At 47.3% G+C, this 26,915-nt stretch overlaps 16 protein-coding genes across 16 annotated transcripts; 10 read left to right on the top strand and 6 right to left on the bottom strand.

Moving 5' to 3' along the window:
- Positions 1 to 795: 795 nt before the first annotated feature.
- On the top strand, positions 796 to 1,941 carry YHB1 (Yhb1p; the record flags this gene model as incomplete). Its single annotated transcript, XM_020209344.1, has 1 exon — positions 796 to 1,941. One exon carries the CDS (start codon positions 796 to 798, stop codon positions 1,939 to 1,941), a length of 1,146 nt encoding a protein of 381 aa, XP_020065688.1.
- A 1,016-nt stretch (positions 1,942 to 2,957) lies between these two features.
- Positions 2,958 to 3,257, bottom strand: CANTADRAFT_46484 (uncharacterized protein; the record flags this gene model as incomplete). The annotated part of the gene is made up of 1 exon (XM_020209340.1): positions 2,958 to 3,257. The coding sequence occupies one exon, from the start codon at positions 3,255 to 3,257 to the stop codon at positions 2,958 to 2,960; it is 300 nt and encodes a 99-aa protein (XP_020065687.1).
- A 566-nt stretch (positions 3,258 to 3,823) lies between these two features.
- On the top strand, positions 3,824 to 5,863 carry CANTADRAFT_4590 (uncharacterized protein; the record flags this gene model as incomplete). Its single annotated transcript, XM_020209260.1, has 1 exon — positions 3,824 to 5,863. The coding sequence occupies one exon, from the start codon at positions 3,824 to 3,826 to the stop codon at positions 5,861 to 5,863; it is 2,040 nt and encodes a 679-aa protein (XP_020065686.1).
- A 727-nt stretch (positions 5,864 to 6,590) lies between these two features.
- CANTADRAFT_20147 (uncharacterized protein) lies at positions 6,591 to 7,343 on the bottom strand (the record flags this gene model as incomplete). Its single annotated transcript, XM_020206525.1, has 1 exon — positions 6,591 to 7,343. One exon carries the CDS (start codon positions 7,341 to 7,343, stop codon positions 6,591 to 6,593), a length of 753 nt encoding a protein of 250 aa, XP_020065685.1.
- Positions 7,344 to 8,272: 929 nt separating this feature from the next.
- CANTADRAFT_88493 (DNA-dependent ATPase) lies at positions 8,273 to 11,527 on the bottom strand (the record flags this gene model as incomplete). The annotated part of the gene is made up of 1 exon (XM_020211459.1): positions 8,273 to 11,527. One exon carries the CDS (start codon positions 11,525 to 11,527, stop codon positions 8,273 to 8,275), a length of 3,255 nt encoding a protein of 1,084 aa, XP_020065684.1.
- A 1,352-nt stretch (positions 11,528 to 12,879) lies between these two features.
- On the top strand, positions 12,880 to 13,875 carry RER2 (ditrans,polycis-polyprenyl diphosphate synthase; the record flags this gene model as incomplete). The annotated part of the gene is made up of 1 exon (XM_020211458.1): positions 12,880 to 13,875. One exon carries the CDS (start codon positions 12,880 to 12,882, stop codon positions 13,873 to 13,875), a length of 996 nt encoding a protein of 331 aa, XP_020065683.1.
- A 726-nt stretch (positions 13,876 to 14,601) lies between these two features.
- HIS1 (ATP phosphoribosyltransferase) lies at positions 14,602 to 15,564 on the top strand (the record flags this gene model as incomplete). Its single annotated transcript, XM_020209464.1, has 2 exons — positions 14,602 to 14,653; positions 14,705 to 15,564. 2 exons carry the CDS (start codon positions 14,602 to 14,604, stop codon positions 15,562 to 15,564), a joined length of 912 nt encoding a protein of 303 aa, XP_020065682.1.
- Positions 15,565 to 16,245: 681 nt separating this feature from the next.
- PRE1 (proteasome core particle subunit beta 4) lies at positions 16,246 to 16,836 on the bottom strand (the record flags this gene model as incomplete). Its single annotated transcript, XM_020211457.1, has 1 exon — positions 16,246 to 16,836. One exon carries the CDS (start codon positions 16,834 to 16,836, stop codon positions 16,246 to 16,248), a length of 591 nt encoding a protein of 196 aa, XP_020065681.1.
- A 974-nt stretch (positions 16,837 to 17,810) lies between these two features.
- On the bottom strand, positions 17,811 to 18,527 carry RIB5 (riboflavin synthase; the record flags this gene model as incomplete). The annotated part of the gene is made up of 1 exon (XM_020206524.1): positions 17,811 to 18,527. One exon carries the CDS (start codon positions 18,525 to 18,527, stop codon positions 17,811 to 17,813), a length of 717 nt encoding a protein of 238 aa, XP_020065680.1.
- Positions 18,528 to 19,016: 489 nt separating this feature from the next.
- On the top strand, positions 19,017 to 19,410 carry MRP2 (mitochondrial 37S ribosomal protein uS14m; the record flags this gene model as incomplete). Its single annotated transcript, XM_020211456.1, has 2 exons — positions 19,017 to 19,301; positions 19,348 to 19,410. 2 exons carry the CDS (start codon positions 19,017 to 19,019, stop codon positions 19,408 to 19,410), a joined length of 348 nt encoding a protein of 115 aa, XP_020065679.1.
- A 279-nt stretch (positions 19,411 to 19,689) lies between these two features.
- Positions 19,690 to 20,175, top strand: SDH4 (Sdh4p; the record flags this gene model as incomplete). Its single annotated transcript, XM_020206523.1, has 1 exon — positions 19,690 to 20,175. One exon carries the CDS (start codon positions 19,690 to 19,692, stop codon positions 20,173 to 20,175), a length of 486 nt encoding a protein of 161 aa, XP_020065678.1.
- A 449-nt stretch (positions 20,176 to 20,624) lies between these two features.
- Positions 20,625 to 21,593, top strand: CANTADRAFT_31860 (uncharacterized protein; the record flags this gene model as incomplete). The annotated part of the gene is made up of 2 exons (XM_020208418.1): positions 20,625 to 21,250; positions 21,347 to 21,593. Coding segments are annotated over 2 exons (873 nt in total), but the record flags the coding sequence as incomplete, so codon positions are not given.
- A 224-nt stretch (positions 21,594 to 21,817) lies between these two features.
- Positions 21,818 to 22,786, bottom strand: CANTADRAFT_4581 (uncharacterized protein; the record flags this gene model as incomplete). The annotated part of the gene is made up of 1 exon (XM_020209249.1): positions 21,818 to 22,786. One exon carries the CDS (start codon positions 22,784 to 22,786, stop codon positions 21,818 to 21,820), a length of 969 nt encoding a protein of 322 aa, XP_020065676.1.
- A 276-nt stretch (positions 22,787 to 23,062) lies between these two features.
- On the top strand, positions 23,063 to 23,821 carry CANTADRAFT_20137 (mitochondrial 37S ribosomal protein uS7m; the record flags this gene model as incomplete). Its single annotated transcript, XM_020206522.1, has 1 exon — positions 23,063 to 23,821. The coding sequence occupies one exon, from the start codon at positions 23,063 to 23,065 to the stop codon at positions 23,819 to 23,821; it is 759 nt and encodes a 252-aa protein (XP_020065675.1).
- A 232-nt stretch (positions 23,822 to 24,053) lies between these two features.
- Positions 24,054 to 25,642, top strand: CANTADRAFT_153147 (uncharacterized protein). The gene has a single exon (XM_020206342.1). It carries the CDS (start codon positions 24,287 to 24,289, stop codon positions 25,184 to 25,186), a length of 900 nt encoding a protein of 299 aa, XP_020065674.1. The 5' UTR covers positions 24,054 to 24,286; the 3' UTR covers positions 25,187 to 25,642.
- On the top strand, positions 25,323 to 26,863 carry CANTADRAFT_153406 (ubiquinol--cytochrome-c reductase subunit). Its single transcript, XM_020206343.1, has one exon. The coding sequence runs from the start codon at positions 25,459 to 25,461 to the stop codon at positions 26,794 to 26,796; it is 1,338 nt and encodes a 445-aa protein (XP_020065673.1). The 5' UTR covers positions 25,323 to 25,458; the 3' UTR covers positions 26,797 to 26,863.
- Positions 26,864 to 26,915: the final 52 nt, after the last annotated feature.

Below are 26,915 nucleotides of genomic sequence, written 5' to 3'. Positions count from 1 at the left end.
GCCCTGCGTGGAATAACCTCAATACTTCTAGCCGGCGATGCTTGGCGGTTTTATGTGGGGTCATGAGCGACCACAGTTTTGGTTACATGCTGGCCCGTTATGTATCATATTATTCAGACGTTTATGTGAGAGCTGGGTAGGCTAAACCTTAAGTGTAGAATGCCAAGGGAAAGGACACAGTGTCAGGCAAGTTTTGACATGAAGTAGCCATTCAGGGTGATGCAATACGTCGTTTGGATGACTAATGGCGGCTAAGTACCGGATAAATGAATTTCGCAACCAAACCCGGGTTTGACCGGACCATACATCATGCATTTGGTGCATGCGTTTCATGTCGGGTAATTTCCTAACGACTCAGTTGCAGGTGTCTGCATGGCTCGGGATCCGGGACAAGTTTGTGTCACTAAGCACAATCAAGGGGAGGACCCCTACGGAACAATTCCAATTGAGGCAGTCCATGCCAGTGTGACCCCCATGTTTCCATCCATATTGTTTCAAGATCCTTGGCGGGAAGCAGGTGGCTAAGCTCTGACGCCGGCTAGAATTGAAGGATGTTTCCAAGTCCAGTGTCCGGTCATTTCGCATCTTCCGGCGCCACGAAAATTTAAGGTGCACATTTAACGTATCCACCACCCGATGTCAAATTATCACCTGATGGCAGATTCCTCCCCGGATTTTCGTAACGGGGCGTTGGCCAATCACAGAGAGTTTATAATAATAGACTACTGCCTTCCTACCAGACGTCGCCTATAAGTAGGAACCAGTCCCTGTCCTCAATCAACATCGATAATTATCATGACTAACACATACACAGTACAAGAACTCACTCCTGCCCAATTGCAGATTATTCGCGACACCATTCCAATTTTGGAACTGAGTGGTGAAGCGTTGACTGCGAAATTCTACTCCAACATGCTTCAAAACAACCCTGAAGTGCGCCCCTTCTTCAACCCCTCAGACCAGACCACCCACAGACAACCCAAGATCCTTGCCTTTGCATTGTTGCAGTATGCCAAACATATCGAGGACTTGGGCGTTCTCCAAGGGTTTGTGTCGCAAATTGTGTCAAAACACGTCGGTTTGCAAGTGAAGGCTGAGCACTATCCTATTGTGGGAAACAACTTGATTGCCACCATGGGCGAGCTCTTGGGGCCTGAAATCGCTACTCCTGAGTTCGTTGCCGCCTGGGCTACTGCCTACGGTAATTTGGCTGCGATTTTGATTGGATTAGAAAAGGAAGAATACCTGCACAATCCATGGGACGGATTCCGCGACTTCATAGTCACCAGGATCGAGTCGGAGTGTGCAGACGTCAAGTCGGTGTACTTCAAGCCTAAGGACCCCGAGCACAAGATCTCTGCTCCCAAGAGGGGCCAGTACGTGTGCATTCGTTGGACGGTGCCGGGAATCAGCCACGAGACCAGCCGCGAGTATTCACTCTCCGAGTATCCCAAAGACGGACATTACAGGATCAGTGTCAGGTTGATTCCGGACGGAGCCGTTTCCGGATACGTGCACCATAACTTAAAGGTTGGCGATACCCTCAAGGTGGCTCCACCATGCGGCAACTTTGTGTACGAAGAGGGAAAGAAAGACGTGGTGCTCTTGGTGGGAGGCATCGGGATCACGCCACTCATCAGCATCTTGGAGCAGGCATTGGCAGACGGCAGAAAAGTCAAGATGTTGTACTCGAACCGAAATGAAAAATCGCGGGCATTTGGAGAGTACTTGGAGAGCTTAAAGGCCCAAGGGTTGGAGTTGGTGGAGTTTTTCTCGGAAAATGGCCACAAGTTGCAGGAGCAAGACTTGCAATTCGTGACTTCCGAGCACGACGTGTATCTCCTCGGACCACGTCCCTACATGAAGTTTGTCAAGGATGCACTTGCAAAGCGAGAAATCAACGATGTGCACTTAGAGTTTTTCGGACCCGTGGAAGTGTGACCAACCAAGCAGATATGGCGGATACTGCAGTGACTAGGTATATATATAGCTTATCTTCAATCAACGACGCGAATGACTCGGAAGGCATGGACGGTTATGTATCCAGGAGTATAGGTCACGTGACAGCATTTCTCCGGCTGGATTGGGCAAGTGCCCCACTGCCCGAGGAATTTGCCGTCAACCACAACGCGGAAATAGAAGGCTTTAGACGGTACTAGACGCTCCTGACCACTGGGGTTGGTCTAGAAGTCCGCATTTGCCCAATAACAGGGGCGAAGCGGATGCACAATTGATTCCAGAAACGGCAGTAATAGTCGACCATCGAACCAAATAGCCCCAGTGGCAAACGGCGCTAACGACGCTTACCTAAGCACAATTGCCTCTCCTGTACCATCCCTCCTGCAATCTTGTCGCAAGCCCTGGCCCTAATACTGTCCCGCATTTACGGAACATTAAATATAGCACCCACCTGTAGCTGCTAGCCGTACTGTGGCACCAGAAAATTGGCGGGGTGATCGTCTGATTCACAACAACCACCTAGAGCTAATAATAACACCCGGGGTGGTTGCCGCATCCTGGTGGTGCCCCACTGGCTGTGCACAATAGTAATTACAGGCCAATGACTGACCGTTGAAAATATTGCAGGATGTACTGCCCGATTAAGTTACAATCGCCACCCACAGATGTTCTACGCCCCGCTCATCCAATCACCATCAGGTGTGAGCTTACATCATGCATCGAGCGTCTTTTATCGAGGATGGATATGTACAGAGCAGGTGGTAGCGCTTACGTAAGGGTCTCCCATGTGACAGCCCCGGTTGTATGCACGACACGGGCAGTTCCTATTGGACAGGTCGGTCTGAGTCATGGTGACAGGACCGTTTGGGGAGTGCCATGGTTGGAGCCTCTGGCCCCTGGTCACGGGCCGGTTCCATCGGAGCCTCATTCGATCTAGATCGTCCGCGATGGCTCGCGGTCTCCTTCTGATGGCGACCTCGTGCCATCCACGGCATCATTCACTCGCCAATCATGTCTTGTATAACCTTAAACATGGCGACCACGTCACCAGCTTGTCCGTTCACCCCCACGTACACAGGCTTGCCGAATTTGGCCTCCAACAACCGGCTCAACCTCACATTTTCCTCTCCCGAGAGGGTGGCACTGGTGCCCTTAATTGTGTACACGTAATCGCCCATGGCTGCGTTGTTGGCCTCGTTGATGTACACTGTGATGGGGGCCGTTGGCACGGCATTATGGGTGACGACCACCGTGTACTCAATGCCGTTAATCTCCACGACTTGGGTGTTATGAAGCATTGCGTTCTCCTCTTGGTAGCGATGAGTAATGGATATTTTCACACACCAAACGGGAATTTGGGTTGGCTTCGAGTGCACACTCCAAGATGGAAAAACTGTAAGAACGATTGCTGTAGGTTCTGTGGACCCTGACCCCTATACTCGTAAACCTTTTGTGTGAGTTTTGAAGCTTAATTTTCACTCTCCTGGGTTGCCTAAAGTAGGTGCAGGCTGTACACCGGGGTTAGTGGTCATTCTGACTCAATTGTTGGTGGAGGCAGGCCAGACCATTTTGGGCCTCCCCTACGGCTTAGACAGATCGGGCCGTTTCGGCTGACACGTAAATATCGACAGATGTGGAGGGGAAGATAGAACGGCTTGTGATCTATTAATATAAATAACCTTCCCGTCCCGGCAATTTGCAATTGACAAGCGGTTGTAAGGTATATATTCAGGAGATTCGCTTGCATATCTACTTATAGCACAGGTCAATTCAGGTACACCACAGGGTCCTGCTGCGATTGATAGACCCAGCCATTCCGCATCACAGCTTCCAACCACAATTGGTCCAACTCCGGCCCCATCCCATGACTTCTCCCGACTCGGAAAGCATCAGCTCTGAAGGCCCCGATACTCCCGGCCTAGTTGACGAAATCAACGATGCGTTGTTCCACGATTTTTCTCACGACTCCACCTCCAACACCACCTCGTTCCCGCTCGTGCTATCCATTCCCTTCAACGACAACTCCGAGAAGGCTCGTATCGTCGAGTTGGTGTCGGAGGTCGATCCGTCAATTGGCCTTGACTTGAAACGTCTTCTGATAATAGATGCGAATTTCCAATCGGATCGCGGGTTGGCCTCACCCCCCACTTCCGAAGACCTGCAAATCGACCTTTCTTGCACCGACACCAACAGGGAGTGTTTGGAGAGCTTGATATATACGTTGCACGCCTCCCACATCCCATACAACTTGGACTACTCCAACTTCGTCAGCCATCCCGGCATCTTATTTATTAAAAAGTTATCTAGCAATCTAGTAAACCCCACGGATCAAACGGGTTACGTGCTCACCAAGGATGATCCGGAAGCACCCCAGAATGAATTGTTTGCCCTCCTCCAAGAAACCAGCCATTTCAAGAGTCTTCAGGAGATCAAGATTTTTGGTGACTCGGGATCCGGCTCCGGACTTCAATCTGCATTTGCAATTGTGAAATTTAGAGTCTACCTTGACGTTGACATTATTATTGCAAAACTAAACAAATTGACACCAAACCCATTCAATCACAATCGGAACGTGCCCCTCTACTTGAACAAGTACTTGAATAAAAAGGAGAGAATCAACCATTCTCCTCTGGCTTCAAGTCCTGCAAACAACGGCACCAATGGATCTTCATCACCCAACTCCAATTTCGATATGATTGTTTTGGAAAACCTTAACAAATTGTTTTTGGATACTATAGTCACAATAGATCACATATCCAAACTATTGGATATTATAAAAAAGTTTGGAAACGACTTTGATTTAATTTATTTCCCATTAGATTCAAGGGAAAGTGATGATTATCCACCTGACCTTAATATTCTCGAATACGCATTCATTAGGTTCAAACACGGCAACCATTTGATGGAAAACACCCTCAAGATTTTGTATTATTTGAACGGTCTTAGTTGGGAGCAGTTGTTAGATTTCGATTTGGACTCGGTCGAGCCATTATTCTTAGATTCAGCAGAAGAACCCATACAGTCGAAGAATGGTATCAAAATCACCATAGCTCAGTACAAGCATAATCACTATATATTCAGAGACGCCAACAATGCGTTTGTGACCAATCAAGGTCAAAGGGCCTCAAACAATGGAATGCAAAAAGTTGTAATCAGCCCACCCAACCCCGGCTTGATTACAGCTATGTCGGCCAAACAGGTTAATTATCAAGAAACAAACATCTATGTTAACAACTTACCCGTGGTTTTTGGCAATAATGATGAGTTATGGGAAACATTCTGGAAACAATTTGGGACTATCAAATCAGCAAAGATTATTAACCCTCAGTTCTACAAGCACGATGAATCGGTTGATGATGACGATTCAAGGAGAGGAAAATCGGGGTACGGCAAAATTGGGTTTGTATTTTACACCGATTTTAAGATGGCAATCAAGGCAATTTTGCTCACAAATAACCGTCTTATCAATGTCAATAGAACTTCGAGCCCCATTTTGATTCAGTCGTCGTTTGCACTCCAGAAATCGAATCCTACTACATACGCCAACCACGGGAATCAGCATTCTGTTCATAGATCCTGGAGCAAACCGAAGAGAGGTCTGGCAATGAGCTACCCTCTTCCAGTGGCTCCCATTCCGGCCACAGCACCACAACCAGGGCAATTTTTCAACCCCTATTACTTCCCATTTTCTCCACCAACCAGTTTTTTCCAGACTTCTCCCAACCAGCAGGCTGCAATTGCACCATTTCCTCATCCAATGTTTGGAGCCCATCCTCCAAATATCAGGAGGAAACTGGACGAGGACTACGATTCGATCCCGGGGTTTTACAGTGGCCTAGGTTATGGGTATACTTACCCCCCACCCTACTATTTCGAGCAGTATGAGTACGACGAAGGGGAGTAATTTGAAAGGGAAAACTGTACATATCACATATCAATATCATAAATTAACGTGCCATTATAATACAAATTAGTCATTCTTTGCCACTTATTGTAATTGAATCTGGCCATAATTCTGGTGGCAAAAATTCGTATCTATAGAAGCAAAACACGGCTATTCTTCTCGGCCTGCATGGAAGCGCGGAATCGAAGCAGATTATGGGCCATTATTCTTCACAAACCTCCTTGGAAACTGCCTTATAACGGGCGACTATTTTTGGAAAGCTTCCACGGAACATGACTATTCGTCAAATGCCTTCCATAGAGCTGTGCCTTAGTACCTGCATTATGGGCCCTTATTCCATGCATCACCTCGAGTTGATGCATGCGTTTGTTGTGGTTCCATACCCCTCTTTCTAGGTTTGAACTTAGTATAATGATAATAAGTAATCATGCATGACAAGCTTTATTTGAAGATTACAAATGAGATTTCTCGTATCAGTGATTACAAACTTAAAACATGCCGTGTAGCTGATATAATTAGAAGGTCAATAGGGCATTGCTGGTCTGGATCTATGTGGGCAGCATTCTCCTCGAGCCCTGGAGAAGGTGCTGGTACTATTTACAAGAAAACCCGTACTTCATTTCTAGGCCAAATATTCCAGGACTCTTCAGCTTTTGGAAAAGTGCAATTGTGGCGAGAGGAAATTAGCGTGTTGATCGCTGGTGAAAGATGGATTGGATCAGCAGCTTCACAAATTGGGAGGGTCTGATCTGATTCTTGGGGTCAAGTGTGCAGCAATGTCAAAGGCAGGCTCTTCCTGGACTTCTTGGGCGTTTTCAATGCCATCGTCAACCGGCTCTACCGCCTGAACCTCTTCGATGTAGTACTTCAACATGGACTCAATCCCATTTTTCAAGGTCACCGACGACGAGTCACACGATCTACATGCACCCTTCAATCTCAAATACACGGTTCCCGTGGTCTCCTCGAAGTTGACAAACTCGATGTCTCCTCCGTCATCCTGGATGGCGGGTCTGATTCTGGTGAAAATCAATTCCTTGATCATCGATACTATTTCGTCATCATCCTCGCTGATCTCCATGTCGGAAGAAATGGACGAGTCTTCCACTATGATGGGGGTGCCGTTGGTCAAGTACTCGGTCAAGATGGAAAAGATCTCGGGCTTCAAAAGCGACCAGTTGGTGGCCTGGTCGGCCTTTTCGATGGTGATGAAATTAGAGCCAAACATGATGGATTTGACTCCATCGATAGTGAAAAGCTTGAGTGCCAAAGGAGAGCATGCGGCTTCTCTGCCACTCAAGAACTCTCTGGTTTCGTTATCGGCCAAGATTTTCATGGATGGAAGGAACTTGAGGGCCTGTTCGTTGGGAGTTTCTGCGGTTTGGATGAAAAGGTTTCTGAACGCCTGGCAGGCGCTGAAGGGACTGGCGCCGACTCGGGTCTGGAACGCTCTGGGGAGTGATCTCTTGACTAAGAACATGATGGTGCTGGATGTGGACTGTGGAGCATTACAAAGCCTTGTTGGGTAGATCGGAGATGGGTTTGCGCTACACGTGACCGTGATCACGTGACTAGAGAATCTGACCCGGCAATTTCCGTCCCCGCCATTGGCGATGGGCACTGTCAATAGAAGCCTAAGCGTGGACTGGTCATGGCCCCTATATCAAACATTCGTCGGCTGGTACTTTCCAACTGTGGAGTTGCTGACAATTTAGCTTTGCAATTTGAAACGCCGTATTTACGCGAGAGTTTAACTTAACTCAATCAGAGCAAACTTGTCTTATTGGTGCCTCGCGGCAGTGCGGTTTCCAGAGTAGTTACGGTCTAACGGGGCCACCCGGGTGTCGGATTCTTATTCTTCTTATTGTATTTATAAGCAATTTGGAGTGTCACGGGACCATGTTCAGCTGATCGCAAAAATATTTAGGATGCTGCTGGCAACCGTTATTTTCAGCGAAATATCCACTAAGTTCTCACTATACAGGATATTATCCACCACAAGCATTTGGCTGGTATGCAGGAGAAGAGGATTCTGTGTGAACAACCATTTAGGTGACAGCGGAGAACAAAATGCTAGAAGTAAACTTTAATGGATAAATGGAGAGTAACAATTTTGGACAAAAATTCTTAAGCTGAGGAATGATCATTTTGGAGTGGTGAAGTTGTTGGCTACGTCTGTGTTTCCGGAATCATCAGATGTTTTTACGTATTCAGACAAAACCCATTTCGGAGAAATCGAATAGGTTAACAAAGAGGAAATGTCAAGCACACTGAACACTGACTCAATCCGTTATAGATTAAACATTAAACCTTTTCGATACATCGTATTAAAACTATGCTCGTATTTAAACTATGCTACAATAGAACCTATGGAGCTCTTGACACTCACCAGCTCTATACTTTACTAACCTACCCAACAAGAAGCTTTTCGAACAAGCTTGCAGTCTTCTCCTCAAACTTGGTATCATTACCTTCTGCACTGATACTTTGGTCCAATTGTAACTTGTTCTCAGCTAACTGCAAAATGTTCTCCTCAATGGTTTTGTTAACAATCAACTTGTAAATTGTGACCTCCTTCTTTTGACCAACTCTATGGGCTCTATCTTCTGCTTGTTTGTCGTCATGTGGATTGAAGGATTGATCAAAGATGATCACATTGTTTGCAGCCACCAAATTGATACCAAATCCACCCGCCTTGGTGGAAAGCAAAAAAACAGGAATTGTGTCATCCTCGTAAAATTGATCGATAATATCTTGTCTAGTCTCAACTGAGGTAGCACCATCAAGCCTGACAAACTTATAGTTCAACAATGTTAGGTTTTTTTCCAAGATGTCTAACACCTGTGTGAACAACGAGAAAACGAGAACTTTCTCCTTTCTCTTGTGGACGATGTTATCCAAGAGTTTATTTAATTCGGTGATCTTACCACTATTCAAATATGCTTCGTCCGGTAAGGTATAAGATGATAAGGTCTTAGGAAACTTCAAACAAAGGTTATTCAATTCGAAGTCCGACAAAACTTGCATATCCTCTAAAATATAATTTTGATTGGCCTCAACATATTCTGGCTCATTCATGATGACTTTGGACATCTTCTCCAACTTCTCGTCTGTATATTCATTCCTGAATAATAATGGATGCAATGAAGCTTTCCTTAAAGCCATCAAAACATTCGACGATGAGGGAATAGGGTTGTTTTTAGCCTCTTCGAGATCTTCTTTTCTTGTAAGCAACTTTCTCCTCTCTCTCTCAGCCCTAGTTGATTTTGCATGATCTAACTTAGCATCGTAGATTTTCCTTTGAGTCTCAGTAAGTTCACAGCGCACAATCTCATGACACTTTGCTGGTAAGTGTTGCAAGACCTGCTCCTTCTTACGTCTCAAGACAAAAGGTGTCATCATTGTTTTGGCTTTGCTAATAGCTTGGATTGATAACAATGGATTGTAATCCGGAGCAGGGGATGATGTCGAAGTGTTGCCAGACGAAGATGAAATCTTACCCACTTTTTGATTGAACAAACCGTGTAAATCGTCCTTCTTTTCGTTAAACAAGTTTGGTAACATAAATGATAATAATGAGACCAACTCTTTCAAATTATTTTGTAAAGGAGTACCTGTTAAAAGCAATCTAAACTTTGCTTGAAGTCTCATCAATTTTGCATATCTTTCTGTTCCTGAATTCTTGAGGAAATGACCTTCATCATACACAATGATGTCGAAATTCTGATTCTTCAAAAACTTAAAATCAGACAGCGATCCGGAAGCCAATGTGTAAGTTGTTACTAAGACATCATAATCAGAATCACGTAGTTCATATCTCAATTCTTCTCTATCTCTGACAGATCCATAGTAGGCTTGAACAGTAATATCAGGACAGAACTTTTGGAATTCTCTCAACCAGTTTTCAATAGTAGACGCAGGAACGATAACCAAATGAGGGCCTTTTTTCTCAACATTTTGCTTTAAGTGGGCCATAAATGAAATGACTTGACATGTTTTACCCAAACCCATTTCATCAGCCAAAATACATGACAACTTGTTATGATAAAGTAAGTTCAACCAATTGATACCCACTTGTTGATAGTTATTTAAAGTGATTTCATCTGCCAATAAAGTTGGTTTGTGCTTAATGTATCTCAAGCCCTTTTTCTTGTGGTGGGTTACAATAATAGAATCATCCTCCTCTTCATCCTCGCTAACATCATTGATCTCCACAACTTCAGCTGCTTCATTGACAGGATCAATTTCCACCATGTCCATTTCACCTTCTCCTGTAATTGTGACACCCCATTGTTTCATTTGCTTCGCGATGGAATCACCATATTGCGAACACGTCTTAATTAACGAGTCCACGGCACGATAGCCTTTCAAGCTAAACTCGGTATTTTCGATTATTCTTAACCCTAAAGTCTTTCTCTTTCTAGAGTTTGTGCTGGTTTCATTAGAAAAGTCATTTTCGGCAATTTCGTAGATAGTTGCAAAAGGTCTTTGCGAGATAACAATTTCTGCAATGGCAGGTTCAAGAGAACAAATTTCTATCATATCTTGAACAGAGGCATTATTAATAAATTCAAGGATTTGCGAATCAATCGAGGTAATACCGGAGGAGAAATTGGCTTCGTCATCTTCTTCAGACATATCATCACTAATATCGTCATCCTCGAGATCTGCGTCATCGTCATCGTACTTGCTAGACTTCTTTTTACCTTTATTCATTTTTCTGTTTTGTTTGATTTTCTCCTCAAGCATATCCAAATCATCAATTTGCATATCAATATTCCTGGGCTTGCCAGATGCCAGCAAGTCCTCAGGATTAGGTGATGACACAGCAGGAGTATTTTCGACTGGAGTTGTGTCGTTTGACGTGGTGGACCCCCTAACAAGCTTTCTTCTTTTTGGTGCTGCTTCCTGGGTGTCATCTTGTTGTTGCTGGGTAAATCTGAAGTGATCCAAGCTCAACTGACTCTTTTGCTTGAACTTGTACTTATCCAAAATTGACACCTTTGGTTTCTTAATTTCTACCTTTGTGGATACGACCGGGTCGTTCTCTCTAGTTGGAGAGGCGAGCCCCTTGAGCCTGGCCCTTCCGCGGGCTTTGATAGGCGAGTCGCCCTCGTCATCGGCTGTGTGGGGCTTTAAAACAGGGATTTCTTGTTCTTCCTTCAACCGCTGCTCTTTTTCAAGTTTCTCCTTTTGTTCCATTTCAAGCTTCTGTTGTTCGGACTTTTCCAATCTGATTCTCATCTTTTCCTCCGACGCCTTCTGCCTGGCCAATGCTTCTGCCTCTCTGATCTGCTTCTGCTTCGATTCGACCGCCGCAAGGATCGCCGTTTTGTCGTAGTTATCCGTCAACCACTGGGTTATGTCTCTCAAGTTACCCTTTCCCTTGACGAAGCCTTTGAGAATGTCACTTTCTTCAAGATAGTAGAAGCGTCTTCTGACCATGCCAAAGTCCTTGTGCTGTCTGATGGCCTGTCGCTTGGCCTCGAGGGCCTTTTGTTTGGCGTCATCGATGACCCGTGCTGGGGGGTTTGTTTCTGGAGTAGCTGCAGGAGACGACTTGACATGGATAGGCGACGAGGATGCCACCTGGACATACGACTCCTTCTTGGGGGTGGTCTGCTCGGTCTGGATATTGGGGTTCTCTTTGTTGTACCAACTCATAGTGACCTCGATAGATGGGCTGGACTCACCACCTTTGTCTAGTTCATATGATAAGCAGGCGCGAAAATGAAAATTTTCAACCACGCGTCTGGCGCAGGCTGTAGGGCTGGGAAGACCGGTGGGAGAAACAGCAGAGGGAGTGAAACAAGAGCTTGGAGCTGTTTCTGTCGGTAGAGGTGGGAGTTTTGGGCTTTATTCTGGGAGTTGGCTACCCAATTCGGAGGTGAAGACCGTTTTGGGTCCAGAAATGGCACAATCTGTGGCACTTAAATCAGTACTTTGTGACTGATTAGTTTTATAAAGGGAGTTTTGAAACCGATCAGGGAGCTTCATGGTACTCTGGAGATGTGGTTTAACGGCCCTGGAAGCTGCTGGGCTGGTGAAAGGCGATTTGGCGGTGCTAGAGTCCATACGCTTGCCCCAATTCCACGCACGGCTGACACTGAGATGAGTGTGTGCGGTTCGTTTCAAGAATCTTGAACTAGGCTATATGTCTGGTGAAAGACTGTGGTATCGATTCAGGATTCCCTGCTGGTGCTTCCTCATGGCGAAGCGTACCTATCCGTCTTCTTGTGGTGGCAGAGACAAGTGCACTTCTGGCACTGCGAAATGGAATGATGGCTGCAATTTGCAGTCACCAGAAAGTGTCTGGCTCATGTCGATTTAGGGTCCAATATGCCCAATAATCGACACTTATTCCTACCAGCGATATCTGAGGATGCTCAGGGCGTCACACCTCACATATACTGGCGGCAATCTCGCGTTCTACTGCTCTTCATCCGCCCGTTTCTTGCTGAGAAAGTAGTTACTTGATTGCTTCAATTTCATGCTTTCAGCCAACTTGTGTAATTTGCATGTGGCTCCAATTCATAGCACGTAGATCTCTTCCAATACTTCCAGCCATATGCCAGAAGAGACCGCCAGAACTCCACCAAATAGAGTCACTGCTCGTCGAGCGCCCCCGAGCCTGTTTGGACCCAAATCATAACCGCCTAAAAAGCCCTGGAAAGCGCCCAAGAGCGTTAGCGGGATATGAATACCTCATTGGTCCAATCTCGTGCTCTCTTCTGCCCCTTCCTGCCCCCTTCTGGCCCTACTAACTGGTACCCTTGCACTAAAGGGCTGGACGGTCACGTGAGGACTGCCACCACAGGCCACATCACAGTCGAGGAATTCGAAATCGTAACGACAGACAACCCTTTGACGGACACGAATAACCACACTACCGGATCTCGACCACACGTCCGACCCACCAACCGTCTCGCCCTTATTTATTCATCCGTCTCATACAGATACACCCTCCTGGTTTACCCCCGTTCCTCGGTCTAACTACATACCTACAACAACCTGCAATGTCCGACTGGGTATCCACCTTTCCGGGCTATAGGAACGTGCTTACAACCGCCAAAAAGGTATTTGGCAGGATAATACAAACAGGTCCCACTCCTAAGCACGTTGGGATGATCATGGACGGAAACAGAAGATACGCAAAAAGCAAGAAGATGGAGGTAAAAGAGGGCCATAACCTCGGGTTTGAGAGCATGGCCAACATCTTGGAGCTCTTGTACGAAACTGGGGTGAAATCGGTGACGGTGTATGCATTTTCAATAGAAAACTTTAGTCGTCTGAACTACGAGGTCAAGGCATTGATGGACCTTGCGACCCTGAAGCTCGAGCAAATCAGCCAGAACGGAGACTTGTGTGAGCAGTACGGCATAAAAGTGCGGGTGTTGGGAGACACTTCGTTGTTGCCCCAGTCAGTGCAAGACATCATCAAGAAAACCACCACCATCACCGAAAGAAATACCCGAGCAGTGTTGAACATTTGCTTTCCCTACACATCCAGAGAGGAAATGACCCACCTGATCAAGTGTGTGGTGGCCGACTCTGTCAACCAAGGGAACACCTTCCTGGTGGACGAGAACAGCATCAACCAGCATTTATACACCGGAGACAATCCTCCAGTGGACCTATTGCTCAGGACATCAGGCACTTACAGACTCTCAGACTTCTTATTGTGGCAGTGTGTGTCGCCCGATTGCTCGGTGGTATTTATCGATAAGTTATGGCCCGAATTCAGACCTTGGGACATGTGTGCTATATTACTCAACTGGAGTTTCAATAAGTACTGGTACGGGCATGGAAACGGTAATGGGGGCTCTTTTAGGAACCCGGCACAGGCTTCTTCCCCCGGAGAACTCGTGTCAAAGACCACCGGTGCCTCTGGTTACAAGAGATACACTTACGATGAAGAAGAGGACGACGAGGAGACCGATGGTACCAGCGACTTGGGTGGAGATGAAATCGACACTGTCACTTCGGAGGAGGGTCTGGTGTCTCCCAAATGAACTACATAGGCATTAGCATGTATTTATATGAGCCATTTGAGTTCTGCTTGGTACTACTATTGTTGGCCATCCAAGAGAAACTTATTGACGGAGAGTGTTAATTTTTTGATAGCCAAGTGGAATGTCAAATGGAATAAAACTGAAATTATCAGAATTTATCCTCTCTGGTGAAGTATCAGAGGTTAGTCATGGCGACGAGTAATTGGAAGCTTTACTATATTCGGTATACCCCTTCGAAAAGCCGCCCTCTTCATATTAATAGTTAAGTCTTACTACATGCAGCAACACCTGTAATAATTATCAGTGTAAAGTGAAATTATTAGTTCTCAGATAAGAAAAGGTTCAAGACTACAACCATAAATTCTTGCGGCGTATGCGAAGTGCTTCTGTAATTGTGCCCTCGTTTACAATGGCCTGCCAATCAATAGTAGAAAAAAAACTACTAACATAGGACTGGACCCCCTTCGGCAGGCTACGATCTTTTATTATCGGCATATCGGATGCTGCTAAATTATTATCCAACAGTATAGTCCCTACACATGCTCCCATGTCGCTGTGTCGCTCGCAACCTGGCATGTCGCAACTTATCTGATAGCGCTAGTCCACCGAATTAGTCAAGCGCGGTGCCGGTCCGCACCGATAGCGCTCACGTGTTCTGACTCATAAAGGCCCCACCGTGGACTGAAAAACCGATTCTTCATCCACTTCCTTTACTCTATACACAACATGGACTTAGTCAACCACTTGCCCGACCGCTTGCTATTCGCTGTCCCCAAAAGTACGTTTATGGCCCCGCCTCCTCCGCCTAGCTCCACCTACTAACTACCAGAGGGAAGACTCTATGAAAAGTGCTGCAACTTGATGAATGGTGCCGATATCCAGTTCAGAAGATCCAACCGTTTGGACATCGCTCTTTCCACAAACCTTCCAATTGCCTTGATCTTCCTCCCTGCAGCCGACATCCCCGTTTTCGTTGGCGAAGGTAACTGTGATTTGGGAATAACTGGCTTAGACCAAATCAAGGAAGCAGACATGTTCGACTCGATCGAAGACTTGTTGGATTTGAACTTCGGCAACTGCAAGTTGCAAGTCCAAGTTCCCGCTGATGGACCTTACACCAAGCCCGAGCAATTGGTGGGCAAGAAGATCGTCAGTTCCTTCACCAAGTTGTCCAACGACTACTTCCGTTCCTTGGAGGGCACCAGTGACAACGAGCCATTGACCACCAACGTCAGATACGTGGGTGGCTCCGTTGAGGCCTCGTGTGCCTTGGGTGTTGCAGATGCAATCGTCGACTTGGTCGAATCTGGTGAAACCATGAAGGCTGCTGGCTTGAAGGCCATCGAGACCATTTTGACCACCTCGGCCCACTTGATATCCTCCAAGAAACCCAAATTCCCAGAAATGGTGGAAAAAATCCACCAGAGATTCGAGGGTATTTTGGCAGCCCAGAACTACGTGTTGTGTAACTACAATGCCCCAAGAGCCATTGTGGATAAAGTGTTGGCAATCACTCCTGGTAAGAGAGCTGCCACTATTTCTGCGTTGGAAACCAAGGCAGGTGAGGAAGAGTGGGTTGCCATCTCGTCGATGGTGGAAAAGAAAAAGATTGGTGATGTCATGGACGAATTGAAAAAGCAAGGAGCTTCCGATATTTTGGTGTTCAGTATTGGTAACTGTAGAGTTTAATAGAGACGACGAGAAACTGAGTATCGTTCAATACTGAGTAACAATAAAAACATAGCTGAAAATTGATCATTAATGAGTGCTATTGTAACGAGTTGCTCTGGTTGACAAGCCGGAATGCATCATGTGCGATATCTACGAGCCTAATTGCCGAAAATATAAGGTGTCCAGAATTACTGAGAATACTCGAGATTTGATAAGGAGTAACATAGCAAAATAAACTGATAATTGGCCGGACCGCAAAAACAATAAAAAATAAGTCATTTTGGCTGTTACGTCTGTCTGTGTAGTGAATTCAAATGACCCCCGGCCAACAACACTGATTTTACTCGTTATAAAAGGGTCAATGTCTGGCATCACTAACAGATTAAAACACGAATCCCAAAGATCAATCAGTATTAAAATAATTATAATATCTAATTGACCGACCATAATTGAATGAATATCCTTTCAACATAAAATTGGTGCCAGATACCAGTGGCTACAATTGTTTGGCCTAGACAGCAAAAGAATTAATCTGGTTATAATTTTATTTGATAGCTTTCTTATATCACAAGTATCTACAATAAACGTGGCCGATGTCCCAACAGTGCAATTTCTTCCAGCGCTGGAGTCTGTGGCTGAGTGCGCCAATGCCATTGTAGAGGCTACAGCTTGGTCCTAGCTCCGCTAGCTCATCATGCATTAATTCAATTCGATATCTCTAATACCGTCCTTAGTAACAGCCTTAACGTACACCCCCTTGAAATCAATGGGCATTCTCAACTCCAACTCCTTCAAGCACAACTTCAACAACTCCACGCCATCGTCCAACTTCATGTCTTTTCTGTAGTGTCTATCCAATAAGGAGGACGCGTAGAAGGCGGCGTAGCCGTGGGCCCCGTAGGGCAATTCCACCTGGGTACCCAAGTAGTCTATCCAGTTCAAGGTGGGGGTATTGGTTTTGACGTCATATCCAGCAATTAACACGTTGGCTTGGTAGGGCTTTCTAGATCTAATCGAGGTGGCCAATTGCGATCTGACGAACGAGGCCACGGCCTTGGGGCTCAACTCAATCTCGTTTTCTCTCATGGTATGCAATTGAATGTTGGCTTGGATGTACTCGGCGAACTGGACGGTGTCACCTGCCTCTCCCGTGTATGCCACCAAGTTGTGGGTATTCAATCTTCTGGTCTTGTCGTCGGTGTCTTTCAACACACTGATTCCTCTGGTAGCGGCCTTAGAGGTGGCCACGAGCGTGGCGTCTTGTAGTCTGATTCCTAAGATGATATCCATGGTGGTGGTTGGGTTGGTTGGAGGTCAAATGGATGTCTGAGTGAGGTTGAGTTTTGCCATCCTGTTGTCGGTGAGTAGTGCGACACCGCGCGACATTGTTGTCAGTGGCTGCGCACCATGGAGGAATGATCGGTGGAGAAGAGGACGATCAACGCTAGGGAAAAGAATAGGGTAGAAAGGAACGTATATGTGTATAGTAGTAAGGATGTTCAGATCCAGGTATGGGTCCCATTTAGCGCATTTTTGGACCCATTTTTGATGCCCAGGTCGTATAATTTACTAGCTGCGAAATTGTCTTTGCCAGTGGGAAGAAGGGAGTGTGACTAGAGGTGTAGGCTAACAGGTATCAGCCGTGGAGTGGGCATGCTTGGAGATTTTCCGTGTGTATTTTGTTCTTGATATCCTATTGGAGATTATTCCGTACTGGAGCTGTTCAGTTTGGTCCTAGTTCTTTCGCTGCTTTCTCTACCTGCCGATTTTTCTACAGCCCCTTTGGTCTTTTCCAATAGTTACCGTTGAAGAATCGCCATTATTACTATTATTTTATTACTTTCAATATTACTACTCAAGTGAATAGCCCCATACTGCTCATGACCATACTATATATAGTGGGATACTTTTGCCTATTAAATCGGCGATGAATTAATGTTTGTGTGCTACAATAGACAAGAGAACCTAACCGATGTCTAATTATTGTCAACTTATGAAATACTCTCGCCTTCAGTGGCACCATGAGAGATATATTAGTGATTCATTCACCCACACATGCTGAACCGTTTCATTTCAATGGGGATGCAGATAAGGAAACACAAAATATCATGCATAAATAACGTTTGGGCTAGAAGCACCCAATTCCATTCTTAAATCAGGCTATCATAAGCACTACGTAGTTTTTACTCGAATTTTAGTTCGCACAACATAGTTCTATCTTACCGTTCGTTTCATAATAGTAGCATTAAAGTCAGTGACTAGTTCTATTTGCCCAAGGCCTTTGCCACCTTCTCCTCCACCAATCTGTCGACAAGCCTAGCCAACGCACTGTCGGGATTGCCTATCTGCGAAGCCAAGTTGACGTCAATCTGCTTGGCAATCAATTTTCCTGTCAAATCCACCTCGATGTTCACGGTTCCGCCCACAGGCTTCAATGGCATGATCACCTTGCCCTGGGTGTAGCTCACCATCATGATAGAAAATTCAAAGGTGTCATAATCCACGTGTGTCACTGTTAAGGAGGTTCCGTCCACAGCAATGAATCCTTTCTCCACAATGTAATTGATGTTTTCGGTTTCCCGCAATTTGAAGGTGAATGTGATTGCATTGCCATCCGCTTGTCTGTTGGTGATTGTGGCTATGGTGTCCACGTGTCCCTGGACGACATGACCACCCAATCTGACCTCACTGGTCACAGCTCTCTCGAGATTGACCTTGGACCCCTCACCCAAATCGCCCAAATCGGTACGACGCAAGGTCTCGGGTGCAACACCCACTTTGAATTGGGTTCTAGCCTCGTCAAACTCAACCACTGTGAGACAAACTCCGTTGGTTGAAATTGAATCACCGAGATGGACATCCCCCAAGATGGAGGAACAGTCTCCAATGGTGATCGAGACGCCGTTTCCTCCCGTCTCCGACGTGTCTAGACTTTTGTACTCGAGGACTGTGCCGATAGTCTCTACTAATCCGGTGAACATGCTGTGGTGAAAGAAGTGTGGTTTCTATTACTTATGACTAAACGTTAGTCACTGATCCGATAGTGGAGCGGCTGTATGCAGTCCGATTTGTCACTGTCACATTATGTACATTTGACGGGTACCCAACTACTATGGCATTATTGGCGGAGAAACTGGTACTAATGGGCACAGTAAGGTGCTGCCAAAGCATCATCACGCATGGTGTATATGCGGCAATGGCGGATCTAGTCTAACCGATAATATTGTCTGAAAAACTTCGTAGGGATGCAAATTCGCTCCAGCAACAGCCCTGAAACTATTATTGGGCCCTTTGGGTGCTCCAGACCCATTTTCTCAACAATGCATGCAATTTTCACCTACCCACACATGCCCCATACTATGGTCCTGGTTCCTTATTTACACACTTTTTCTGGGTGCGCGTAATGAACGTACCACTATCAATTTTTCATTCGCAAGTCACCAATCAGCACACCACTCCTATCCAGCGAAATGCCTTTCAGATTCCCGGTGCATTTCGAGATCCCCAAGCACTCATACGTGAATGCCAGAGTCATCAGGGACCAGTTCAAGAGAATCCAATTTGCCGAACATGAAGTGACCAGAAATGCGTTGAAGTACATTTCCAGAAACACCGAGTTGCCAGCCAGAGCCAGATTGGAGGCCCAGTTACAGCTTGCTGCCATGCCAAAGTACACTGCCTACAACCAAATCAAGAACAGATGTGTTGCCACCGGTTGTGCCAAATCCGTCATCAGCGACTTCAAGCTCAACAGAGTACGTATGCGAATATCCCCATGCTGGGCGAAATACTAACGTTTAGACTGCTTTCAGAGACAGAGCCAGAGCTGGTGTCATTCCAGGTGTCAAGGTTGCCTCGTGGTAGCCTACTGTAAATAGATGTATAATAAACCTGACCGAGAGATGTGTAGGAGAGACGGGGACTGAGAAGATGAGACTAATTATGAGATGGGTCTAAGGGGATGGGCCCAATCAGGAGTATGGTAGTAAGGACGTTAGAGTGATGCGATGACGCTAATGACGAACTCTATGGAGAGACCCGGACCCTGTGGAACAGTGTAGTCTAGCCAGATCACCGTTGGTGTTGTCACGTGACACCCTCCATCCATTTCGATTTCTGCTCGAAAAACCTTCTCCACCCATCATGCTTGGTTTGCACTGTCGCACAAGGGCCTTCACGGCCCGTCCGTCCATGTTCACGAGGCCCCTCTCCTTGAAGCCAAATTTCGCCAAGTACAAGCTCATCCCCCAGCCCGCCGGCAATATTGTGGGCACTGTCAACGATGCCTACCAACCACCCATGGCTGACCACTACGAAGGAGGCTACCACTGGTCGTACGAAAGGGCGATTTCGGTGGCGTTGGTGCCGTTAGTGATGACTCCCTTCGTTGCTGGTGTGGACTATCCCCTCATAGATGCCGTGTGCTCCGTGGCGCTCTTGTTCCACTGTCACGTTGGTCTCAAGGCGTGTATCATCGATTATATTCCCCAGAGAGTATATGGGGTGTGGCACAAGATTGCCTCGAGGTTGTTGACGTTCGGAACGTTTGTGGGGATGTATGGAGCGTATGTTCTTGAGACTGACAATAACGGACTCTTTGATTTGCTCCAGCATATGTGGGGCGCCTAGGGAGGAACTGGTAGCTAGCGAGGGTGCTAGCGAGGGGGCTAGCGAGGGGGCTAGCGAGGGAGTGTGTGGAGCCAGCGAGGCTGGCCTGCACTTTTCCACTGCGCTCCTCCTGCGACTCCCCTGCGACTCTCTCGCTACGATGACCATCCTCGCTACAATACTGTTCTCACTACGACTTCTGGTCTCCCTTGCTGCACCGCATCCTTCCCTAGCTCCACCGCCTAGAACCTCGGTCTCAGCTCCTGTTATAGCATCCATCTGTATATAGAATATACACCTCGTGTGAACTCCACCACCAGTGATTTCTACTGGTTGCTAATCTCCCCGCACGACCCCGAAAATCATCTTCAAAACATCTGCTACTACTCCTATCCAGGATGAGTGACAGCGAAGTTCTTGATTACGAGAGAGACGAGCCAATCGCCAAGGTGGACGAGCCCAAGAAGGTCATCGACCACCAGGGCTTGCAAGCGCCAGACGACTCGGATGGTCAATCGGAAATAGTGTACGAAATCAAGGACCAAGCGTCATTCCACATCACCAGGGCATTGTTCATCGCCAACCTCAGGAGACCGGTCAACGCCATCAATTTCCAGAACTACTTGAAGGAATTGGCGGCTGACGCTGGTGGATTGCACGTGGAGAGGGCCTGGTTGAACCGGTCCCGAACCCACGGAATCGTGCTTGTTGATAGGGAGGAGGGGGCCGAGTTCATACGGGACAAGTTGAACGGGTCGGTGTATCCATCGCCCGAGGAGGACGAGAAGTTGAAGGCCGAGTACGAGGCCCGTGAACAAGAGAGGTTCGAATTGGAATCCGTCCAGTACCAGAAAGCGTTGGACGATGCGGAGGACGACCGTGATAAAGACGAGTTGAAGGAGCCAGTGTCTCCCCGCGAGTTCCTGCCTGAAAGGCTCCCACTCTATGTGGACTATATCCCGGTGAAAGCCATCAACCAATGGGTGTTTGAAGAAGATAGGGGACCCCGCAACGGAGTGTGGAAAATCGATTACGAATCAAGAGGCGAGGAAGTGATAGCGAACCACACGCTATTGAACGGGGACTTCATTCCTCGGTTCAATCCCCGTGGTAGAGGCAGGGGTGGCTACCGTTCGAGAGGCGGAAGAGGGGGCAGAAGAAGAGGTGGCTACTATGGCTATGAACGTGACAGCTACGACGGCAGTGGTCCTAGGCCCTACGATGTGACGGGCCCCAGACCATACGATGGGACTGGGCCTAGACCCTACAACGTGGTTCCTAGCAAGGACGGGTACCAACCAAGGGATTATGTGGATAGTTACAGAGGCGACTATAAACACGACTCCTACGTTCCGGGCCAAAGAAGTAGGGAAAGACCCAGAACTGACACATACGAGCCTCTGTACAGGGACAGGTCCCCCCAAAGATCCAGATCTCCATCCAGGGAAAGAAGATCGCCATAGTAAAGTTTCCAGCGACCCGCTAGCTTGCTAGCTCATTTCTGTACTAATAAAAGTTCTGAATTTAACTGTGTAGGCTGGTTGTGACTCAAATTAACTACCTCGTTGATGTGAACTTCAAGATCACTCAAAACTGTTGGTTAAGGAAACAGCACATTAAAGAGTATTTTACTTTAATATTTCACTTGTTTGCTTCACTCAATTCAAGTGTCTTCCATGGTTTGATCACGGTGTTGCAATGGCGAGTCGCTCAATAAGTCGTTCGGGTTGGTGGGTGGATTTGGTGAGGTCAATGTGAGAGAATCATCACCCACGGTATTTGATAGGTCCATTCTATCGTTCTCCTCGTCAGATAGTAATGTCTTGGATGGGGTGGTGGGACTCTTTTTGCCATCTGTCCTGGCCTTTTTCGAGCCGTTGCTTTGTCCCAAGTCCAAGCTGTCCAAGGTCTCTGTCTCCTGGTTGCGTCTCCGTCTTGGCGACTTCGGTACCTCGTGTTTCACTATTCCCAGCTCATCCAGGAGTGTTGGATCCGGAGGAGAAATGGTGGGCACAGGGCCCATATCGGGTTCTTGTTTGGTCTCAGGCGCCACCTCCTGCTTGTCTGTCCCGTTTTCGTCCTTTTCGCCAACTGTGTCGTTTTCCTCCTGTTTCAACCACGGAATTTCCACCAATGGAATGCTCACGGCTGTCTGGCTCGTTCGTATAGGCTCCATAATTTCTCGGGTCTGACTGGGTTCCAGGAACGTGATGGGCGGGAAGTCTTCGATTCCCGACGACACCAACACGAGTTTGGCCAACGCATTGAAGTACTTGAGTACCGCCACGTTGTTGCCCAACAAATAGCCTTCGTTTTGGGGCCGCAACAACACTTCGGCCAAACGAGGCAACGTGAAGGGCGGCAGCTGGGTGAAATTGTCCAGGATATGATCTGTGATTCTCTTGTGGACACCCACGATCGACTTCTGGAGGTCTACTCCCTCTGGTCGTACGCTGAACTGCTCGCCTTGTGACAACGAGACGTCCACCATGGCGGCTAGGTGGGTTTGGAGGCCAGGCAAGAGCTTCTCGCGCCAGGCAAGTGCTACCAGCTGCTGGTTCTTCTTGCTGTCAGCAACATCTTCGAGAAGAGCTGCCAACTCAGGTTGTAGAGGGGGTATCTGAAGCGCCATTCTATGGGGTAGGTTGTATGTAGTTGAGTCGCGTGGTCGTGTTTTGCGGCCGGCCTAGCGAGACTCTCGCTATTCGTAGCACCATCTTCGCGACAGATTCGCTCCGTTTTGTGGGAGCTCTCGCTAAATCCCCCGCTTCGCGCGTCATGGCTCGCCATTTTGTGCGACCTCTCGCTAAGTGCCCACCACCAGCAACGCCAGAAACCAGTGAGGGTAACACAAAATGGAAAATTTTCATACTGATTTTTCAATCTCGACTCTTGTATATCCACCACCATGTCGTTGATAAGAGCATGCACCAGAAGGGTGTTCGCTCCATGCCCCAGAATATGGCTGTCTGCGCTCAGACCAGCTGTATTCTCCAGATTCAACTCCAACAACCCATCATTGACTGCCCAAGTATTCCCTGTGAACAAGGACTCCATCACCGAGAACGACCTTGATGAGTGGTTAACCGCCGTCAAGGCATTGAAGAACGGCAAGACCAACGTTGAGACTGAGTCTGAAGTGTACCTTTCCACGTTAGCCACCCCAGAGCCATTTTTGGAGCAAAAGTTCGAGCCTTCCGAACAACAGTTGGCCGAAGTTGAAGAGTTTGCCAACAAGGGCATACCCTTGAAGTCCGACCCTATCGTGGACAGCTTGACCAACATGATCATGAGACACGGAAAGAAGTCCAAGGCCCAAAAAATCATCTCCAAAGCATTCTACATCATCTACCTTAAGACCAGAAAGGACCCAGTACAAATATTATACGAGACCTTGGACAAGTTGGGTCCCTTGGTCACCACCAGAACCCAGCTCACAGGTACTGCTAAGAATAAGCTTGTGCCAGTTCCATTGACCAAGAAGCAGAGAAACAGATATGCCATCACCTGGATCTTGGACAGTAGTAGCAAGAAGAAGTCCCCCGACTTTTCTGTGAGATTGGCCGAGGAAATCATCGCTGCTTACGAGGGTAAATCCGCCGGTTACGACAAGAAGGCTCAAATGCACAAGACTGCCATGTCCAGCAGAGCCAACATCCAACTTTAGTGTACATAGACAACAAACAGCAAAAAAGATATTAGTTGTAGAGTCGAAAAGGACTGGAAGGAATATGTTCCATTTGAGCAACAAGTTTGGAACCTTCCAAAATGGCAAGTAATCTGAACGAACAGCCTACACCAGATGTAATTTCTAGAGAACGTATCCTATTGATCGAGTCAAGGGTGTTACTTCAACCCAGTGGATTATGTCTCAACTGCTTCCATTGTAAAAAACGGTCCCACTAGATATTGATCGATTCATTCGCTGACATACTACGTCACAGTCGAAATGGTAGCCTAGCCCACATTCATCTGCGCTCTTCCTTTCTCGCTGCCCTCTTGCATCTTCACTCTTTCATCCACAATAATTTGTTCACTTTAATCTTCACTCTACGATTCTCAAATTTATCTACTTTCCCCGTCCAATTTTGTCAGAAATTTGCATTTCTCACAAGAATTTGCGGCAATCACAATGCCATTTGAGAACACCATCCACCAGCTCAAACACAGATGGGACATCTTGTTAGTGGAGTGGAGACGGCGCCGCTACAGCAACTCGCACGATCCCCGACTCATCCATACCAAACTCAAGGGCAAAACGCTCTTGTCGTTGAGAGCATTTCCCCACGATGAGTACCACCTCAAACCAGGCGAGTTTTTGACTTTGGCTCCCAGGGCCAAAATTGTCCCCGAATTTGCCCTGCCAGTCTTCGAGGACTTTGGAGATGTCTTTGTTCCTGTGGCTCCAAGCTCTCCTCTTGCGTTCACCTCTCCCACCCTTGTTTCGTTACAGGAGGAATCTTCCCGCTGTGAGAGCATCTGCCAACCACTGGAACCACCAAAAAAACTGTACCCAAAAATGGCCCAATGGCCCCCGTTGGAGCCGACTGCCAAACAGGATCCCCAATTACTAACTACAAGTGTCGGGTTTGAGGTCAACGGCCACGAAGCCTTCCATTGGTCCTTTGTGGAGGTTTCGCACCACCAGTGCCCGGCCCGGGCACCAGTACAGAGCCCAATACCAAACGGTAGATGTCCCAGTGGTGGTGCAATCCATACCAAAGACTGGGATAGGAAGGTCGTTGCTGGAGATGTCCTGCTGGAAGTAGCTCACTCTGTCACTGTCCAGCTGGTCCCAAACATACCCAATTATGTCTTCTGTCTGGTAGATGCAAAAAACAAGGAGAACAAAGATTTTTTTGCAATCAATTTGGAGCCTGCCAGGACCCTCTACACCAAGCTGAGTAGCCTGCAGCCCCAGAATGGCAAAACGACACTGGAACTGCCACTGTCTGCCACCAGGCCTATTCTGGCTCAGTACTACAACCATGGGCACGTGAGCCTATGCCACAATTCCTCTCAAGACAGCTAGTCCCATGCGAAAACAGCCCCCAGTGCACATCCAGACAGCCAGAGACAGCCATTGGTCTGTGTGTAACCCCCCCACTGCTGTCCAGCACCCCCAACTGCTGTTGGAGCCCCATCTCCGCCGTGGCACCACTTCTCGTATCGAACCTCTCCACAGACACTAGATAGTGTCCTGCAGACAAGCCGGTAATTCGCCTAGTCCTCATTGGCCAGTCCTCAGAAAAATCACCATAAATTTTCAAAACCCAATCTACCAACTAAACAACCTCAACTATAATGATTCGTGGATCCGGTGTTCGTTCTGCTGTTAAGCAATTTGCATCTCGTCGTTTCGTCTCGACCGCCAACGCCCAAACCAAGTACACCACCTTAAGCAACGGTGTCACTGTGGCCAGTGAAGTCAACCCTCATGCCACCTCCTCCACCGTGGGTTTGTACTTCGGTGCTGGTTCCAGAGCTGAACACACCTACAGCAACGGTATCTCTGCCTTGACCACCAACATCTTGGGTTCTGGCTTGCAAAACGGTGTGTTGTTATCTGCCGAAAACACCAAGGAAACTAACGGTGTCATTGCCCAATCCACCAACGAAAACGTCAAGGAAGCCGCCAAATTGATCGCCAAGATTGCCTCTGAGCCTCTCGCCATTTTGGAAAAGGCCGACTTCGCCGTCGCCAAGGCCGCTTTGATCGGTAAGGCCCAAGCTGTCGAAGCTGACCCAACCTCCAAGGTGTTGGAACACTTGAACGCTACCGCCTTCCAGGGCTACTCCTTGGGCTTGCCAACCTACGGTACCGTCGAATCCGTCAAGGACTTGGAATTGCAAGACTCTGCTCGTTTGTTGGAAAGACACTTGGTCAGCGCCAACACTGTCATCGCTGCTTCTGGTAACTTCGACCACGATGCTTTGGTTGACGCCATCGAAGGCTCTTTGAACATCGCCCAAGGCTTGAAGCCAGAAACCAAGCCAGCCACCTTCTTGGGCTCTGAAGTCAGAATGAGAGACGACACCTTGCCAAAGGCCTACGTTTCTATCGCCGTTCAAGGTGAAGGCTTGACCTCCCCAGCCTACCACGTTGCTAAGGTTGCCGCCGAAATCTTCGGTAAATTCGACCAAAACTCCACCATCGCTCCTTACACCAGTGCCAAGTTGGCCTCCATTGTCCAAGACTACCACATTGTTGACAAATACACCCACTTCTCCAAGTCTTACTCTGACTCCGGTTTGTGGGGTTTCCACTCTGAAATCTCCAACATTGGCCAAGTCGACGACTTTGTCCACTTCACCTTGAAGGAATGGAACAGATTGTCGGTTTCCATCACCAACGCCGAGGTTGCCCGTGGTAAGGCCGCTGCCAAGACCGCTTTGTTGAGAGAATTGGGCTCTTCCAACGCCATTGTCTCTGATATCGGTAACAAGGTGTTATTGGCTGGTTACAGAACCTCTGTCAAGGAGGCTTTGGAAAGAATCGATGCCATCTCCACCAAGGATGTTAAGGCCTGGGCCCAAGCCGCCTTATGGGACAAGGATATTGTTGTTTCTGGTACTGGTCAAATCGAAGCCTTGTTCGACTACAACAGATTGAGAAATGAAATGGCTATGTTGAGATGGTAAGCAACGAAATTTCCATCAATTGCATATTATGAACAAAATTCCTTACCACTGATACACTAGTTGAATCGTATATACATATATTTATAGTATTATAAATACGTTAATTCCGGAACCTATGT

The sequence above is a fragment of the Suhomyces tanzawaensis genome (genome assembly GCF_001661415.1).
Source record: "Suhomyces tanzawaensis NRRL Y-17324 unplaced genomic scaffold CANTAscaffold_2, whole genome shotgun sequence".
Taxonomy (NCBI): Eukaryota; Fungi; Ascomycota; class Pichiomycetes; order Serinales; family Debaryomycetaceae; genus Suhomyces; species Suhomyces tanzawaensis.
Note: the sequence above shows the minus strand (reverse complement) of the source record. Positions and strands in the feature narration are given on the sequence as shown.